Source organism: Salvelinus alpinus, chromosome 16 (assembly GCF_045679555.1).
Source record: "Salvelinus alpinus chromosome 16, SLU_Salpinus.1, whole genome shotgun sequence".
Taxonomy (NCBI): domain Eukaryota; kingdom Metazoa; phylum Chordata; class Actinopteri; order Salmoniformes; family Salmonidae; genus Salvelinus; species Salvelinus alpinus.
The window spans coordinates 27,989,289-28,007,724 of NC_092101.1; the positions used below are offsets into that span (position 1 = coordinate 27,989,289).

Here is an 18,436-nt window from a genome sequence, read left to right on the forward strand (position 1 = left end):
CTGAAAGACCTTGCAGAGCCCAACAGATGGAGCCAAGGACCACCGTTTCTCCTTCAAAGTCCAGACGAGTGGCCAGCTAAGCCAAACGCTCATCCTAAAGAGGACATGTCTGAACTCCAGAAGCCCACCTTCTGCGGTGTCACTGCAGTTGCTGGTCCCCAAGACCCAGATGTCAGCCAGTGTACCACATGGAAGGAGCTTCGAGAAGTCACTATGCAAGTGCTACACAGGGCGACAGGTCAGGGTAGTGACCCTACTGCCGAAGACTACCAGAAAGCGGAGACCGTCAGCTACAAGAGAGCCCAGCGAGAGTTTCCCAGGTGAGCTCCGTCTCTTGAAAGCTGGTAAGCCTGTCCTGTCCAGCAGTCGCCTACTTACTTTGTCACCTGAGCTTGACAAGTCCGAAGAGCTCATCGGAGTTGGTGGTAGACTACGTAGTGTCGAAGATCTAGAACATGCTACAGTTCATCCCATCCTCCTTGATCCTGGTCATCCATCCACCAGACTCCTGATCCAAGATTACGACAACCATCTGTGCCATCCTGGCCCTGAGAGGGTGTTTGTGGAGATCCGCCGCACCCTTTGGATCCTCTGCGAGCGGGAAGTCATCCGGCGCTTCCAGCACACCTGTACAGAATTCTGTAGATGGAAATCCAGACCTGCTGTCCCCAAGATGTCTGACCTGCCAGCTGCACGCCTGCACCTCTTCAAGCCAGCCTTCCACTCCATGGGCATGTACTGCTTTGGGCCCTTCCAGGTCAAACTGGGGCAGCGCATTGAGACGAGATGGAGGATAATCTTCAAGTGTCTCACCACGAGGGGTGTATACTTGGAACTCCTGACCAACATCGATGCCGACTCCTTTTTGATGGCCTTTAGAAGATTAATAGCCTGCCATGGGATGCCGGCTAAGCCGTTCTCTGACCAGGGAATGAACTCCCGGAGAGGAGAGAAGGCCTTTGCTGTTTTGGCTCCCAACCTGCAAGAGCAGCTTGCAAAACAGAAGATTCCCTTCCTCTTCAACCCCCCTGCAGCACCGCACTTCGGAGGAGTTTGGGAGAAAGAGATTTGCTCTCAAGACTGCCCTCTACACTACAGTGGGTGCCCAGTCAATGACCGAAGAAGTGCTCAGAACTGTCCTCATTGAAGTGGAGGGTATCCTGAATTCAAAGCCCTTGGGCTATGTGTCCTCCAGTATCGCAGACCTGGACCCCGTGACCCTTAACCTCCTGTTGATGGGGCGGCCAGACGGATCCCTACCGCAAGTGGTGTACCCGGAGACTGAGCTCCTCAGCAGACATCGATGGAGACACTGCCTGTTCCTGACGGATCACTTCTGGTGCAGCTACATCAGGTACTACCTCCCCAGCCTTCAAGCCCGCCAGAAGTGGCATGCCATCCCTGCCGACCTCAAAATGGATATGGTGGTCATGTTGGTGGACCCCCTTCTTCCGAGAGCCCTCTGGACCATCGAACGTGTCATTAAAGTTCACCCAAGCGCAGATCGTCATGTGAGATCTGCCGAGGTAGGATCAAGGACAGAACATACACCCGTCCTGTTGCCCAGCTGGGAGTCCTTCCAGCTCTCCCGGACAGAGAATACGAAGACTGCCGTAACCACTCCCAAGAGCCCTAAGCCTTTCTCAGGAGCAAATTGACGTTGCAATTTGGGGTATGAAAGACTATTGAGAGTAAAAATTAGTTAATCATAGGAGAGCTTTAGCTCCACCCACCGGTGATGTGGAGCAGGGCGATCTCTAACTGAGGAGAAGGAAGTAACTTGAGAAAGTACACAAGCCGTGATAAGTTCCAGCCATCTCCTGTGATTACCTCTAGTTAGCATTCTTTGTTTTAGCCAAGGCCAGTGTGCGTCCTTCAGAAATGTGTGTTCATATTTCTTACAATTCGTGTGTTGTGAACGCACTCCTTTATGTTAATGAGCGTTTTTACCACGTCCTAGCAACTGTACGCTTGCTAACCCTATTGTTTCTGTCATCTCATTTCAGACATTTAGCATTTCAGTGTCTAGTCTTATATGCCCTGTGGATATATGGATGTATACTGTATAGATTATGTGGGTATTTTGTTAGCAATGTGCCTTGTGGATGCATTATACATTCAAGTACATGCAGTTTTGTGAAGATGATGGTGCTGCTCAGTAGTGCTGTGTAGTTGCACTCATTAGTGAAGTCACAGCCATGTTGTTAGGTTGTATTGCCCTGTGCAGAAGATAAGCTATACATAATATGGCTACAATTGGTTATGTAATTGGAGGTTGTATTAAGCCTATACCTGCCATTTACTATTGTATTTAATTTCCCCCTTTTCAGAACCACACACTCTTGGTTAACACAATTGTCAGGCCATACACTGTGCTGTGGCGTTACTGCTCTATGTGAATCAGCGTCATTAAACAACCACAACTGGAATCCTACCGGTCTGTCATCTGTGCCCTTACAAGCACCTAGGAGAGAAGTAACCCTTAAGAATATACAGTCCACCAAGTCCTCAACTACATCATATATACGATTTAAGTATGTTGTATGTTAGTATGGGTATTCAAAAACAGCTCAGGTTTCTGTTTTCCATTCGCTCCATTCCGGCCATTATCGAGCCATCCTCCCCTCAGCAGCCTCCTGTGGTGAATACATATAGTATGCCTATACTAGTGTGATAAGAACATGAATCATTTCCATTTTTACATGTGGAAACATGACACAGGAAATAAACAATATTTTACCAAGTCTGCACAACTTCCCAAGTGCATGGAACCCCACGGTGGATGTTATATGGTACGGCAACTGCTCGGCCTCCGACTGCAAGGCACTACAGAGGGTAGTGCGTACGGCCCAGTACATCACCGGGGCCAAGCTTCCTGCCATCCAGGACCTCTATACCAGCCGGTGCCAGAGGAAGGCCCTAAAAATTGTCAAAGACTCCAGCCACCCTAGTCATAGACTGTTCTCTCTGCTATCGCACGGCAAGCGGTACCAGAGCGCCAAGTCTAGGTCCAAGAGGCTTCTAAACAGCATCTACCCCCAAGCCATAAGACCCCTGAACATCTAATCAAATCACTAACGAGACTATTTGCATTGCCCCCCTCCCCCACTACTGCTACTCGTATCTATGCATAGTCCCTAACTCTACATGTACATATAACCCCTATACTCCCTGTATATAGCTATTTAATGTTATGTGTTTTCCCCTTTAGGTATTTTCTTAACTGCATTGTTAGTTAAGGGCTTGTAAGTAAGCATTTCACTGTAAGGTCTGCACAGGTGACAAATAAAATTTGATGTCTGGGCTGCATACTGAAACTGGTTAATTCCTTTAGCCTTGAAAGTGAGAGTAGCGCTATTGCTGTTTTCACTGAAAACTCATATTTCCTTTGCCCTAATCCTTCATGACAATAATGTAATCTTATTACTGGTCTGTTCAATTCACTGCTACCAATAAAATAAAAAGCACACAGATGAGAATGAATGAGAACATTTATTGAAAATGTTAGAGCAGTCAAAATAAAAAAAAATAAAGTCAACAACGCCACTACGTAGCAACACCCCTTTATCCCTGGCAGAGCATGGAAAATATAGTGACAACCAGGTTACAAATATCTTTAATATTAGTCATCCAGATCCTGTGCCAAGCTTGGATGTGTGTAAACACCATTCTTTTTTGATTGAATGGTCTCCCCAAGGCTGTCACATAACATCTACCCTCCCCTACATTCTATTAACCCCTGCCCTTCTCTCGCCATACATGAACCATCTCCTCTCTATGCCTTCTCTGACTGGTACTGTTGGTGCAACATTAGGACATCTGACTGGGACACTCTGGTCCAGCCCTCACTGTGGACGTGGTAGAGGTTGACCTGTCCTCCACTGTAGGCGTCACGGTATGTGGCCTGATAGATGGCCCTGCGACCCAGATCACAGGCCTCCTCCACTGTCAGGTCCTTCTGCTTCAGACCGCTGTCCACAATGCCATACGCGTACATGGAGCCAGAGCCCACCGCAAACAGGTCCCCACACACACGGTTACCCTCAGAGTCCACGTAGTAGAGACCTGGAAGGGGGAGAAAGTGAAATGTTAATATTAGCGAACGTTAGCCATGTGCAGTAAATCACCTGTTGGTGTCGACGAATGGAGGAGATTGAACATGTAGAATCGTTGGGAAATAAAAATAAATGACGGCTGCTGTACTGTGGTCTGAGGTGATAGGACGGTGTGTTCCTCTTTTCGATTTTTGTCTTTAGTGCACCTTAATAGGAGCTTTCCCTCCCTAAGGGGAAGGATGTGCCATACATTTATAAAATCATGGGAGATATGACATTTACGCTACATCAACATGTAAACTCAGCAAAAAAAGAAACATCCCTTTTTCAGGATCCTGTCTTTCAAAGATAATTTGTAAAAAAAAAATAATTAAAAGCTTCACAGATCTTCATTGTAAAGGGTCTAAACACTGTCTCCCATGCTTGTTCAATAAACCATAAACAATTAATGAACATGCACCTGTGGAACGGTCGTTAAGACACTAACAGCTTACAGACGGTAGGCAATTAAGGTCACAGTTATGAAAACTTAGGACACTAAAGAGGCCTTTCTACTGACTCTGAAAAACACCAAAAGAAAGATGCCCAGGGTCCTTGCTCATCTGCGTGAACGTACCTTAGGCATGCTGCAAGGAGGCATGAGGACTGCAGATGTGGCCAGGGCAATAAATTGCAATGTCCGTACTGTGAGACGCCTAAGACAGCGCTACAGGGAGATAGATGGACAGCTGATCGTCCTCGCAGTGGCAGACCACGTGTAACAACATCTGCACAGGATCAGTACATCCGAACATCACACCTGCGGGACAGGTACAGGATGGCAACAACAATTGCCCGAGTTACACCAGGAACGCACAATCCCTCCATAAGTGCTCAGACTGTCCGCAATAGGCTGAGAGAGGCTGGACTGAGGGCTTGTAGGCCTGTTGTAAGGCAGGTCTTCACCAGACACCACCGGCAACAACGTCACCTATGGGCACAAAACCACCGTCGCTGGACCAGACAGGACTGGCAAAAAGTGCTCTTCACTGACGAGTCGTGGTTTTGTCTCACCAGGGGTGATGGTTGGATTCGCGTTTATTGTCGAAGGAATGAGCGTTACAATGAGGCCTGTACTCTGGAGCGGGATTGATTTGGAGGTGGAGGGTCCGTCATGGTCTTGGGCGGTGTGTCACAGCTTCATTGGACTGAGCTTGTTGTCATTGCAGGCAATCTCAATGCTGTGCATTACAGGGAAGACATCCTCCTCCCTCATGTGGTACCCTTCCTGCAGGCTCATCCTGACATGACCCTCCAGCATGACAATGCCACCAGCCATACTGCTCATTCTGTGCGTGATTGCCTGCAAGACAGGAATGTCAGTGTTCTGCCATGGCCAGTGAAGAGCCCGGATCTCAATCCCATTGAGGACGTCTGGGACCTGTTGGATCGGAGGGTGAGGGCTAGGGCCATTCCCCCCCAGAAAGGTCTGGGAACTTTCAGGTGCCTTGGTGGATGAGTGGGGTAACATCTCACAGCAAGAACTGGCAAATCTGGTGCAGTCCATGAGGAGGAGATGCACTGCAGTACTTTATGCAGCTGGTGGCCACACCACATACTGACTGTTACTTTTGATTTTGATCCCCCCTTTGTTCAGGGACATATTATTCAATTTCTGTTAGTCACATGTCTGTGGAACTTGTTCAGTTTGTGTCTCAGTTGTTGAATCTTATGTCCATACAAATATTTACACATGTTAAGTTTGCTGAAAATAAAGACAGTTGACAGTGAGAGGACGTTTCTTTTTTTGTTGAGTTTGTGGCTCACGTGTGTAATTCAAAATTCAGATCCCTAGTTGTCCAATCTTGCAGTCTAAGACCGCAAGATCTGATAGAGATTAGGGTCTAGATTTCATCCAGACCACGGAATATCCGCATTATAGTGATTGAAATTTAAAGATGTTTGCCGTAAAAAATGCACGTCAGCTCAATCGGAAAATCCCTTTACATTTCAATCGCGCTATAACATGGATCTTCCATCCTGATTGAACCTAGTTTTAGATTTATCAGGGCTGATCTTATGTGTGATAGAATGGGTTAGCTAATATATATTGTCCCTATCCAGCTTAGACTATGACGTCAGTTGGTGCACGTGTAACAGAGACAAGATCGTACTGTAAGCTCACTCCACAGCTTCAAATGTCTCCACTCATGTTGCCGAATGGCTTACTTTTTGGTGGAGCAACTGGCTAGCAAGTTGTCAAGTGGGCGGTCCTGTGTGTTTGCGAAGCAGAGGATCACTTGTTTGAGCCCAGTAAGAGGACATCGACAGTGAGGGATGCTATACTGCTATTAAGCTAGAACAGTGACGCACACAGTTCATATCATATCCATACCTGGTCCAGTCTTGTCCCAGCCACACACCATGGTTCCCATGCTAAGGCCCATGCCTTTGTACTGGTACACCATGTTGGCCAGCAGTTTTGAGGCAGCTGCCACTGAGATGCGTTCCTTGTTGCGGAGCTCATAGACACGGCACTGGCGGGCCAGCAAGCGCTCCCAGAAACTGCAGTCAGCTGCACCTCCAGCCATGGTGCCCAGCAGGTAGGGGTTGATCTCTATTACCTTCTTCACTGTCTGGGAGGCGATGTAGGAGCCGGCTGTGGCTCTGGAGTCCACAGCCACAATGACACCATGCTGAAACTAGGGAGAATGGATATGAGGCAGAAGACAATGGTTAGCCTTGATTATTTCAGATGTAATTGTTTAAACAAGTAGCCTATCGAGATAGCTAAAATGGCCATGGAGGAGCCATTTTAGTCTGCCTATGTTCTCATTCAATATGTTGTTTGTGTTGTCTGTCTAAGGATGTTACTAGGAGCCCTTTCACATGGGGTTATAGGTCACTTGTAGGTACACAGGTGACCTGGAAGTGTTAGCTGTCACAGGTGAGAATTGCTTATGGGCTGCACCTCACGTTGGTTCAGTAAGTTAATGTTTTTGCATTGGAACGCTGTAGTTAGTTATTTCATATTCAGTAATACATGGCCCAACTAAAGATCTAACTAACGTTAGTTAGGTATAGAAAGCAAAATGTACGTGGATGCGTGATTAACTTCTCTTAAACTGTGACAATGGCGTTTCATAACGTTAGCGTTACAGTTAATTCCTTGATGATACAAGCTAGCTAGCTATCGTGCAAACTGTTGGCGAACTATTCTTAACTAACTAAAGTTAGCTATGTCGATAGCCACCGTTCGCTAGCAAGCATATTAGCTAGCTACCATGAAAATTAGCTAGCATACTTACTTTGAAGGCTAAAGTGGTTGTGCCATGAAGGAATTCAATCTTTCTATCTGGTCCATCTCCGTTAGAGCACGAGGTTCTCAGAGCGAAAGAGAGGCTATCTCCTCCAACAGACTCCAAACCCAACTCTGTTTCATACAAACCACTGGCGAAGCCACGACGCTGGCGACCATAGTTGGAAAAATCTACTGACTCACTCTGCAACACACTAGCAAGAGCCATCTTTGAACTACGGATGATGATGACGATAGGGTATCCGACTTCCGTACGTTCAAATCAACTGGGAATTCGGAAAAATCGAGCTCCGACTGGAAAAAAACGATTTGGGGAAAAAACGATTTGAACGGTCATCCAACTCTGAATTTCAACTCGGGAACTTAGACCTCTTTCTGGAGCTCCGACTTTTCGACCGGAACGGATCACCGATGTCATGATTTGACCTCGTATTTTTCCGAGTTCCCAGTTGTTTTAAATGCGGCATTTTATTTTATTTTTTCATTTTATTTAACCATTATTTAACTAGACAAGTCAGTTAAGAACAAATTCTTATTTACAATGACGGCCTACCAAAAGGCAAAAGGCCTGCAGGATACAAAATAAAAAATAAATACAATATAAATATAGGACAAAACACACATCACAACAAGAGAGACAACACAACACCATATAGAGACCTAAGACAACAACATAGCAATCAAAAGCTTTGGCCAAGTCAATAAAAATAGCAGGACAATATTGCTTAGAATCAAGGGCAATGGTGACATCATTGAGGACCTTTAAGGTTGCAATGACACATCCATAACCTGAGCGGAAACCAGATTGCATACCCGAGAGAATACTATAGACATCAAGAAAGCCAGTCAGTTGATTATTGACAAGTTTTTCCAACACTTTTGATAAACAGGACAACATAGAAATAGGCCTATAACAGTTTGGATCAGCTTAATCTCCCCCTTTAAATAAAGGACAAACTGTGGCTGCCTTCCAAGCAATGGGAACCTCCCCAGAAAGCAGAGACAAGTTAACAAGTTTGGAGATAGGCTTGGCGATGATAGGGGCAGCAACCTTAAAGAAGAAAGGGTCTAAACCATCTGACCCAGATGTTTTTTCGGGGTCAAGTTTAAGGAGCTCCTTTAGCACCTCGGACTCAGTGACTGCCGGCATGGAGAAACTTTGTAGGTCGGCAGGGGGAAAAGAGTGAGAAGCATCAGGGATAGTCGCATTGGAAAGGGTGGGAGATGAGGAAATGTTAGACGGGCAAGGAGGCATGGCTGAGTCAAGTAGGAATCCTCACTTAATGAAGTGGTGATTAAAGAGCTCAGCCATGTGCTTCTTGTCAGTAACAACCACATCATCAACATTAAGGGACATGGGCAGCTGTGAGGAGGAGGGTTTATTCTCCAGGTCTTTAGCTGTTTTCCAGAACTTCTTGGGGTTAGACCCACAGAGAGAGAACTGCTTCTTAAAGTAACTAACTTTGGCCTTCCAGATAGCCTGAGTGCACTTTTTTCTCATTTGCCTGAACAATAGCCAGTCAGCCTGAGTATGTGTGTGCCGAGCCTTTCGCCAAATGCAATTCTTGAGGTGGAGTAACTCTGCAAGATCACGGTTGAACCAGTGGCTGAACATGTTTTTTATTCTAATTTTCTTTAAGGGGGCGTGTTTGTTAACAATACCACTGAAATATTAAAAAAAGAAGGTCCAAGTGTCTTCGACAGAAGCGATCAAGCTGATTCTATACCATTTTACAGAGGCCAGTTCATGAAGGAATGCTTGCTCATTAAAGATTTTTAGCAAGCATCTATGACAAATCAGGACAGGTCGTTTCACCTAGCAGCCGTTATGAACGCAGGCTGTAAAACAGTGATCACTAAGGTCATTACAGAAAACACCAGACTGATACCTATCAGGATTATTTGTGAGGATAACATCAAGGAGAGTAGCCTTTTCTGGGTGTTTGGAGTCATACCTTGTGGGATTGGTAATAATCTGAGAAAGATTTAGGGAGTCCCATTGCTTTAGGACTTGGTCAGGTGGTTTAAGCATGTCCCATGGTTAGGTCACCTAGCAGTACAAATTCAGATTTAGTGTAAGGGGCCAGGAGAGAGCTTAGGGCAGGTAGGGTACAGGCCGGTGCTGATGGAGGACGATAGCACCCAGCAACAGTCAACAAAGAGCTATTTGAAAGTTTAATGCTTAAAACCAACAAATCTAATTGTTTTGGGAGAGAATTGGTGGAGACAACTGAGCACTGAAGTTGATCCTTGGTAAAGATTTCCACTCCCCCACCTTTGTAAGATCTGTCTTGCCAAAAAAGGTTATAACCAGAAAGGTTAACATCAGTATTCAAAACACTCTTCCTTAACCACATCTCAGTAATGACCAACACATCTGGATTGGAGCTGTGAACCCACACTTTCAATTGATCCATTTTAGGTAATACGCTTCTTGTGTTATCATACAGAAAACCCAGGCTTTTACGAGAGCAGAAATCAGTGAAGCAGATATCAGAGCACAAGTCAGAATTGAGGCTAGCAACAGTAGATGGGCCAGGGTGTACATGCACATTTCCAGATATCATCAAAAGTAATACAATCAAGGCACGGCATAGGACAGGGAGAGCTCTGCAGTGCTGATTTATGACATCTGAATGTGCATCAGATGGCAACAAGATCATATTGTACAGCAATTTCATCAGGTAACATGATTACAAAGCGAGAGGTGGTTAGAATAGGATGGGAGGCCAAAGTCTGAGTAACCAATAGAGAGTCAGAGTCCCTAGTGTGGGAACATACATAGTCTGTCCCATGGTTGGGTAAAGAAAGTTTGTAGTCAACAAAGTGTGCAGGAGTCATGAGGCAAATAGCAAAATGCAGAATAATTTTTTTAAATATATAATGACTTTGGGATAGCCATTGTAAGTTCAGAGTCACTCACCCCAACAGTGTGTGAGTGCTGGAGGCGAGCGAAAGCTCGGGAGAGAGTGGTGAGTGTGGTGGGGGTACCTGTACCAGACAGGGGAGACAGGCCATGGCAGACTGTGAACAGATCGCCAGGTGGAATCCAAGCAGCAGTGCAGCAGGTAACGGGAGTAGGTGTCACACCCACTTGGGAGAAGCTTTTATTTCTGAGGCAGATTTCTTGTAGAAAATGGCAGTGAATGGTCTTTGAACAGCAGGAGGGGGCTTCAGAGGCTGCTTCAAAGACTCCTGCCACTTGTTGGGCCCAAAGGCCTCGACACCTTTTACTTCACTCCTTAGTGCTAATTTAATTTGTATCTGGTCTGTCCTTGCAAGCCTGGGAGCCTTAACTCAGCATTTAGTCCCCATAAAGTAAAATATATCATTGCCATGTACTTTATTTTTATTTTTTATTTTTATTCTTGGCTTTCAAAATAGCATCAGACCAAACACTACTCACTCAGTTCCAGGTTGGATGGTGTCCTCAGGTCTCTGCTGTTTGTTTGCTAGAGTACCCTCTGTATGGCTTGGCATGATCCTATCTGTGTTGTATCTGTCCCATTATGGCGTCTGTGAAAGCATGGGCACCACCATTGAGGCCATCTACTTCTATAAGTTGGTAAACAAACTAAAAGGGTACGTACTGCCACTTGGAGTGTGTTGTTTGAACCGGTATAAAGCCAAGGTTGGCGATTTACTGCCACCTGCAGTTATGGAATGTTTGCTCACAAGTATAATGCATTGGCCGATCCCTCCTGATGACCTGTGTGGAATTATGTGACCCTTCCTTAACGCATAGGAAATCGCACCCAGCTGACTACTTCAAAATGGAGAAAGTCCTCAATGGGGCTGCCCATGCTAAAATGGGATTTTGGACATTAGAGTCCTTCATCTCTAAGAGATGACCCAGTAATTGTAGTTGGCCCCACTAAGATATTTGGATGATTCCCTATAGTTCATTGTCAGCTACAGATGGGTTACGAAAACGATGCACATGCTTCAATGGGGCAGAAGTCTGTGTGTTGTTGTGATTCTGGATGGCCAGATAGCTAGCCACAATGTCAAGAAGCTGCCATGTGTGGAATCATAGGTGGCTTGTTCTTGATACCATGTCTTGTTTTGAGATGCTTTGACTGATGTCAAGTCTATGCTAATATGGCAAAAAAATTGCTCGCTAGCTAACCAACAACTGTAACAATGTATTTGAGAGACAACAACTGCTCATTGTGCACATTTATTTAAAAATGTTCAATAAACATTGGTGACGAAATATAGTTTTTATGTTGTCAACAATCTAAGCCAACCCCCTTTGTTTTGCCCCATAGTTCTATAGGCAGAGAGGAAAAGGGTATTTCGATATTATAGAAGTTCATTATGGGTTATTATTTGGTAGAAGTTTGTTTACACATGATAAAGAAAAATCTTTATGAAAATATGATGGTTCACGATGATGAAAATGCAGTATTAGGCTTCATGATACATATTTCTTATTTGTTGAGAGAAATGACATGTAGTTTTACTGTACTGAAGATCTCTGAACACACAGTATGATTGATTTACCTTCAAAAATTATTTTATGGATTTTACAGCCTCACCTCATCTTCAACCTTGGTTGACCTGTCATGATATATTGCTTGTTTGTTTTTTTGCTCTTGAAGCGCTTTGAGATTCTATGAAAAGCGCTATAGAAATGTAATAAATTCATATCATTATTATTTTTATTAACCTATCCCGCCTCCCCATTCTCCCCTCCTCCCGTCAACATACCTAAACAATGAATGACATCACAGTTCTTATAATGTCATAAAAGCTGTATTGTGTTCTGTTTCCATGGCAATTTTTTTAGGTATTTTTCTTAAAACTGCATTGTTGGTTAAGGTCTTGTAAGTAAGCATTTCACTGAACATGTTGTATTCGGCGCATGTGACAAAAATAATTTGATTTGATTTTGATTTAGATTTGAATTATGCTTCTAAATTCTTATTTTATTTTATAAAGACAAGAAACTTTCCAAGAGCTTAATTTTGAAAATTGAAAATTGAAAATGAAGAGGAAAGGCGTGAGTACATGTTTCTTATGGATAGTTTCAGAGATTACCTGTCTGCTGGTGACTGTTAAGTCTTGGAAGTCTCAACCATACTACCCCAAGGAACCATGCATATCCTTTGATAAGATGCAGGCGCACCCAACAGTGACCTCTTGGCCTTACTTCTTTCTACTGGCAGATCGTGCCCCTTTTATCTCCCGAGAGGCACAGAGCCTCCATCATGTGGACAGGGCCCGCACATCCTCATCCAGCCCTGCAGCCTGGGCCGACCCCAGAGGAGAGGAGCCTCCTTCACAACCTCTATGAGCCTTACCGTAGACTCCCTGTGGTTGTCTGATTCACAGGAAACAAGGTAGATGCAGGTTGAGGACCAGGTTGTGGCCCACCTTCCTTCTGCAGTCCAGGGACATCTTGCATTAATGCCTCCAGAGACGTCTTGGCAATTCTCCGAAATTATTTTTCTGATGAATTCTCCGAAATAAATATGTTTTTAATTCAACGTCATTGTGGTTCAAGACTAAATTCTAAATCAAGCACTACATTTCTATCAAGAATAAATGTGAATAATGTGAATAATCTAGTCCATAATCTGGTTTTGAACATAAATTAACACATGTTAATTTATGTTAATTTAATTTATGATGTTTACAAAAAGGATCAATATTCATTGGTCTACAAACAATCTCAGTAAAACCCTGTAGGGTACAGTTTTTGGTCGCTTACAAGTTTCTTGTTTTCTTTCTTCTTCTAAGCCTTTATTTCCAACTCTCTTTATCCTTCTTTAGTTTCACTTCTTTCTACCACTGCTCTGCCCATCTTCCACTCCTTCCTGTTTCTCCCTCCTTTCCTTCACCTTCACTCTTTCTCTCTCCTTCTCTCTGTAATACTCCTCTCTCAGTTCCTCTCTGTCCCTGCGAGTCCACCCATGTGAGGTGATATGGTACACATCGACACAGTTCCCAGAGTATGCATCCCTGTGTGTGGCCCTGTACACAGCCTCTCTGGCCAGTGAGATGGCCTCCTCCACCGTCAGCCCCCACCGTACCCCTCCATCCAGCACAGAGTAGGCATAGGGCGAGCCAGAGCCCACAGAGAACAGCGCTCCCTGCAGGCGAGTCCCGTCACTGCAGACGTAGTACAAGCTGGGGCCAGAGAGCCCTAGCTGTTTACCTCTAGCAGAACAGTGCTGCCGACTCATGGCTGGTGAGAGGCACGGATTCCTTCCCCGTGCCTCTGCTTGAGAGATTGAGTCACTTTCTGATGTCTTTGACAGATCGTCTGTTTCATTCCCCATCTTTGATCTGTTCTCTTGCTGATCCACCCCTTTGCTGCTATGCTCAAGAGGACATGTTTCCACCTCACCTCCGTCCCAACCACACAAGGTGGCTGCCACACACAGCTCAGTGCCCTTAAACGGGTGCAGCATGTAGGCTAGTAGCTTGGCAGCGCCAGCTGTGGACAGCCTTCTGCCATGGCGGAGCTGGTAAAGCCGGAGCTCCCGAGCCAGGATCCTCTTCCATAGGGCACAGTCGGCGGATGTGCCCGAGGTGGTGCCCACCAAGTGGGAGTGGACAGGCAGGATCTTCTGGGAGGCTGGGCAGGCCACAAGCCCATTGCAGCTGGACCGTGTGTCTGCTGCAGCTATCACTCCCCCCTGGAACATGAAGGCCAGGGTTGTGGTACCATGAGACATGGGGAAAGGCAGAGGGACAGAGGGAGAGGAGGAGGGAGGAAAGCCAGGAGGAAAAGAGAGGAAAGGTAGGTTTGAATCCTGGTGAAGGGGGGTGATATGGTTTGTTGCAGTGTTGGGGTTGATTTGGCCAAACTGTATTGGGCTTTCACTGAGGTATTCCGCAGCTGGTATATAAAGATGCAGTGGGCTCTCACTGTTGCTCCACGACAATCCCCTGCTTGATATATCTCTGGTTCTCTTCCCAAAAAGCATGCAGGTGTCTTCCTGGGCCATGCGATGTGAAGCTGGAAAATTCCATCTAGAGTTGAGAAAATAGTCCTTGAAACCGCACAGATCCTGTAATGCCATTGAAAAATGTGTCCCTCAATATGTAAAGTAACCTATTTATCCATATTTAATTCCCCTCCACTGTTAATCATTGATTCTTATGTTTTTTCTTCTTTGAGAGTCCAGGTCGGGGTCTGTTTGTCTCTGTGATTGGGGATGCACTGACCTAAATGTAGTAAATTGCATCCTTTTTATATAGTAAATGATCCCTCAGTTGTATTGTCCAAACAAGTAGCATGACATCAATAGCATTACATTACCTCATTACTGGGACGCATAAAAAGTGTGGAGTAAGCCACGCCAGTCATCGAAAACTGTGCTTTTGAACACGATACCTGTCTCATAAATCATATTGATATGCTGATTGTACTGGCGTTGATTTAGATTGATGAAATGAGATTATGTGTCTGTAGTTCAGTCTATCCCCTATTGGTGAGTATCACGCCCTGACCTTAGTTCCTTTTTTATGTCTCTATTTTGGTTTGGTCAGGGCGTGAGTTGGGGTGGGCATTCTATGTTTTGTGTTCTATGTTTTCTATTTCTGTGTGTTTGGCCGGGTGTGGTTCTCAATCAGAGGCAGCTGTCTATTGTTGTCTCTGATTGAGAACCATACTTAGGTAGCCTTTTCCCACCTGTGTTTTGTGGGTAGTTGTTTTCTGTCTTTGTGTCTGTACCAGACAGGACTGTTTCGTTTCATTCTCTTTGTTATTTTGTTTAGTGTTCTGTTTTAATAAATTAACATGAACACTTACCACGCTGCGCTTTGGTCCGACTACTCTTCATCCGACGACGAAAAACGTTACAGAACTACCCACCACCAACGGACCAAGTAGCGTGGTAACGAGGAGCAGAGGGTTCAGGACTCTTGGACTTGGGAGGAGATATTGGACGGTAAGGGACCCTGGAGACAGGCTGGGGAATATCGCCGCCCGAAAAAAGAGCTGGAGGCAGCTATAGCTGAGAGGCAGCAAATATGAGGCAAGGCAGCGCAGCAGGCACGAGAGGCAGCCCCAAAACATTTTTTGGGGGGGTACACAGGGAGATTGGCGGAGTCAGGCGATAGACCTGAGCCAACTCCCCGTGCTTACCGGAAGCAGCGTGGTAGTGGTCAGGCACCGTGTTATGCGGTGAAGCGCACGGTGTCGCCAGTGCGCGCTCATAGCCCGGAGCGCTATAGGCCAGCCCCCCGCAAGTGCCATGCGAGAGTGGGCATCCAGCCAGGGTGGATTGTGCCAGCTCAGCGTGTTTGGTCTCCGGTGCGCCGTTTCGGCCCAGGGTATCCTGCGCCGGCTCTGCGTACTGTGTCTCCGGGGCGCTGAGAGGGTGCTGTTCGTCCTATGCCTGCGCTCCGCCCGTGCCGGGATAAAGTGGGCATTGAGCCTAATGGAGAGGTGCGAGCGGTAAGCACCAGATCTCCAGTGCTCCCCCACAGCACGGTTCGACCTGTGCCTGCACTCTGGAGGGGCCAGGCTAAAGTGGGCATTCAGCCTGGAGGAGTGGTGCCAAGGCTGCTCACCAGAGCTCCAGTGCTCCCCCACAGCCCGGTTTATCCGGTGCCTCCTCTACGCACCGGGCCTCCTGTAGGTCTCCCCAGCCTAGTGGGCCCTGTGGCAGCCCCACGCACCAGGCTGTCTCTGCGTCTCCTCCCTCCAGAGTCGCCCTCCAGCCCGGAGCTGCCAGAGTCGCCCTCCAGCCCGGAGCTGCCAGAGTCGCCCTCCAGCCCGGAGCTGCCAGAGTCGCCCTCCAGCCCGGAGCTGCCAGAGTCGCCCTCCAGCCCGGAGCTGCCAGAGTCGCCCTCCAGCCCGGAGCTGCCAGAGTCGCCCTCCAGCCCGGAGCTGCCAGAGTCGCCCTCCTGTCCGGAGCTGCCAGAGTCGCCCTCCTGTCCGGAGCTGCCAGAGTCGCCCTCCTGTCCGGGGCCCGCTGCGAGGGTTCCCCGTCCGGTGTCGGCGGCGAGGGTCCCCGCTCCAGAGGCGCCACCTAAGTGGGCCACGCCTAAGGTGGAGCGGGGTCCACGTCCCGCACCAGAGCCGCCACCGCGGATAGATGCCCACCCAGACCCTCCCCTATATGTTTAGGTTTTGCGGTCGGAGTCCGAACCTTTGGGGGTGGTACTGTCACGCCCTGACCTTAGTTCCTTTTTTATGTCTCTATTTTGGTTTGGTCAGGGTGTGAGTTGGGGGGGGCATTCTATGTTTTGTGTTTCTGTGTGTTTGGCCGGGTGTGGTTCTCAATCAGAGGCAGCTGTCTATCGTTGTCTCTGATTGAGAACCATACTTAGGTAGCCTTTTCCCACCTGTGTTTTGTGGGTAGTTTTCTGTTTTTGTGTCTGTACCAGACAGGACTGTTTCGTTTCATTCTCTTTGTTATTTTGTTTAGTGTTCTGTTTTAATAAATTAACATGAACACTTACCACGCTGCGCTTTGGTCCGCTGATTCCTCATCTTCAGACGACGAACGTTACATCGTAGGCTACACTGGTCAGGAATCGTGAATTTGCCCAAGGTGTGGAAACTCTGTATACAAGGATAAGGCGAACAAATTCTATAAAGGTTTATTAGACAAACAATAGACAGACATATCCGTATGGGGAGACAAACACGTTCGTCCTCCAAGTGTTCAGGGCCCCTGGTCAAAACATTAAATCAGAGCTGAGACCATTCTGGTCAAAGTAGGCTACACAGGCTCAAAGTAGGCTATACATTTGAACATCTTAATTGCTTGAGAATAACCCTGACTGGATTACAGCTAAGGGCCCGGATACCAAGCAGGTTCTGCTTTATGGTGACCTCTGACCCTAGAGAGGTTACGCAGAGGCTAAATTACAATTGGGAATAAGCATACATTTTTTTAATTCTTAACGTTACACACTTTTTCTTTGGAGGAAAGTGACTCTCTTTTCCTCCTCTCTATCAGGACATTTCAAACAGTGGGAGAATGAAAGCAGCTTCCATGAACCCAAAAATCCTTCCAGAAAATGAAGAATGATATAAGGAAGGTAAATAGACTTCATGGAACTAACCTACTCTATTGAATAATTGTACTGGATAGGAAGAAAAGCCATTGACCCTGAAGCGATGTTGTGCAGAGGGGCAAAAATCAACATCACATCAATTATACTTTATTAAACATCTCATGCATCATGGTACTCATGGTCTATCAGTTGAAGTCAAGTGAAATGAGTGTTGACTGTATGGTTCATAGTAATATGTTATTAGTAGCTTTCGGCAAACACTTTAATAATGCAATATCTTAGTAAGATCAAGTGTTGACAGCATTCCATTGTTTGATTTTATTACGCTCCTAATCGAACAGAGGGATCGAGGTTGCCATTCCTCTCCCTCCCCAGCACATCTGGTGTTTGGGTGAAAGATAAGATGTGCTCCTGGCGTTGTGAACTCAAACAGGCTGTAAGAGACGGTGGAAAATGTTTAACATACGTAGGGTATATAAATAATTGAATAGGATGCGTTTTTGTTACAGTTTCTGTTTTATTTTGAGTGTGTTTCCTTAGGTTACTGCTGGATGGCCTTGTTTCTAGTTTCCAGTTTACCCTAATTGTTTCTTATTGGTTTCACCTGTGTGTGATTGCCCTCTCTGGTTGCCTGGCTATTTCGGTTCCTCTGTTGGCCTGGATCCTTGCTTAGGTCTTATGTTTTGTTTAGTGCACTCTTGTGCTATTGCCTTGTTTCTGACAAGACTTTAAGTAAAGATCTGGATTTACCCTTACCTCTGCTTGCTGTGTTTCTCTGCGACTGGGATCGAGTTCGTACAAGCATCACTGTAACAGTGTTTGTTAATCTGACATGATTTCAAATGATTATTTCTCAATTCGATAGAGTTTGAATAACTCCAGTGAATTAAGTGAGACGGTAATTTCAAATAAAACATTTATTTTCCATTGCGTGGAACACTATCCAAAATGTCTTTATGTGTTTATTTTTATTTTTTGGTTTTGTATGTATTGCTTTGAATGATGTATTACTGCCACTTTGGAGCTAGAAACATAAGCATTTCGTCCCACTTGCGATAACATCTGCAAAATATGCGTACATGACCAATAAGATTTGATT

At 45.9% G+C, this 18,436-nt stretch overlaps 2 protein-coding genes across 2 annotated transcripts; both read right to left on the minus strand.

Moving 5' to 3' along the window:
• Nucleotides 1-3,473: 3,473 nt before the first annotated feature.
• On the minus strand, nt 3,474-7,606 carry LOC139541272 (proteasome subunit beta type-5-like). The gene is made up of 3 exons (XM_071345734.1): nt 7,343-7,606; nt 6,430-6,736; nt 3,474-4,065 (listed from the first exon to the last, which is right to left on the minus strand). The coding sequence occupies exons 1-3, from the start codon at nt 7,559-7,561 to the stop codon at nt 3,776-3,778; spliced, it is 816 nt and encodes a 271-aa protein (XP_071201835.1). The 5' UTR covers nt 7,562-7,606; the 3' UTR covers nt 3,474-3,775.
• A 5,527-nt stretch (nt 7,607-13,133) lies between these two features.
• LOC139540605 (proteasome subunit beta type-11-like) lies at nt 13,134-14,039 on the minus strand. The gene is made up of 2 exons (XM_071344426.1): nt 13,709-14,039; nt 13,134-13,504 (listed from the first exon to the last, which is right to left on the minus strand). The coding sequence occupies exons 1-2, from the start codon at nt 14,037-14,039 to the stop codon at nt 13,134-13,136; spliced, it is 702 nt and encodes a 233-aa protein (XP_071200527.1).
• Between the last annotated feature and the right edge of the window lie 4,397 nt (nt 14,040-18,436).

What these genes read in the sequence shown, in the direction of transcription:
- LOC139541272 (XM_071345734.1), bottom strand. Translation starts at nt 7,561, where the DNA reads ATGGCTCTTGCTAGTGTGTTGCAGAGTGAGTCAGTAGATTTTTCCAAC. An exon ending in CAACCACTTTAGCCTTCAAA is followed by an intron (nt 6,737 to 7,342) that starts GTAAGTATGCTA and finishes CATTCTCCCTAG; the next exon opens with TTTCAGCATGGTGTCATTGT. An exon ending in CTGGGACAAGACTGGACCAG is followed by an intron (nt 4,066 to 6,429) that starts GTATGGATATGA and finishes TCCCCCTTCCAG; the next exon opens with GTCTCTACTACGTGGACTCT.
- LOC139540605 (XM_071344426.1), bottom strand. Translation starts at nt 14,039, where the DNA reads ATGTCTCATGGTACCACAACCCTGGCCTTCATGTTCCAGGGGGGAGTG. An exon ending in CTTGTGTGGTTGGGACGGAG is followed by an intron (nt 13,505 to 13,708) that starts GTGAGGTGGAAA and finishes GTAAACAGCTAG; the next exon opens with GGCTCTCTGGCCCCAGCTTG.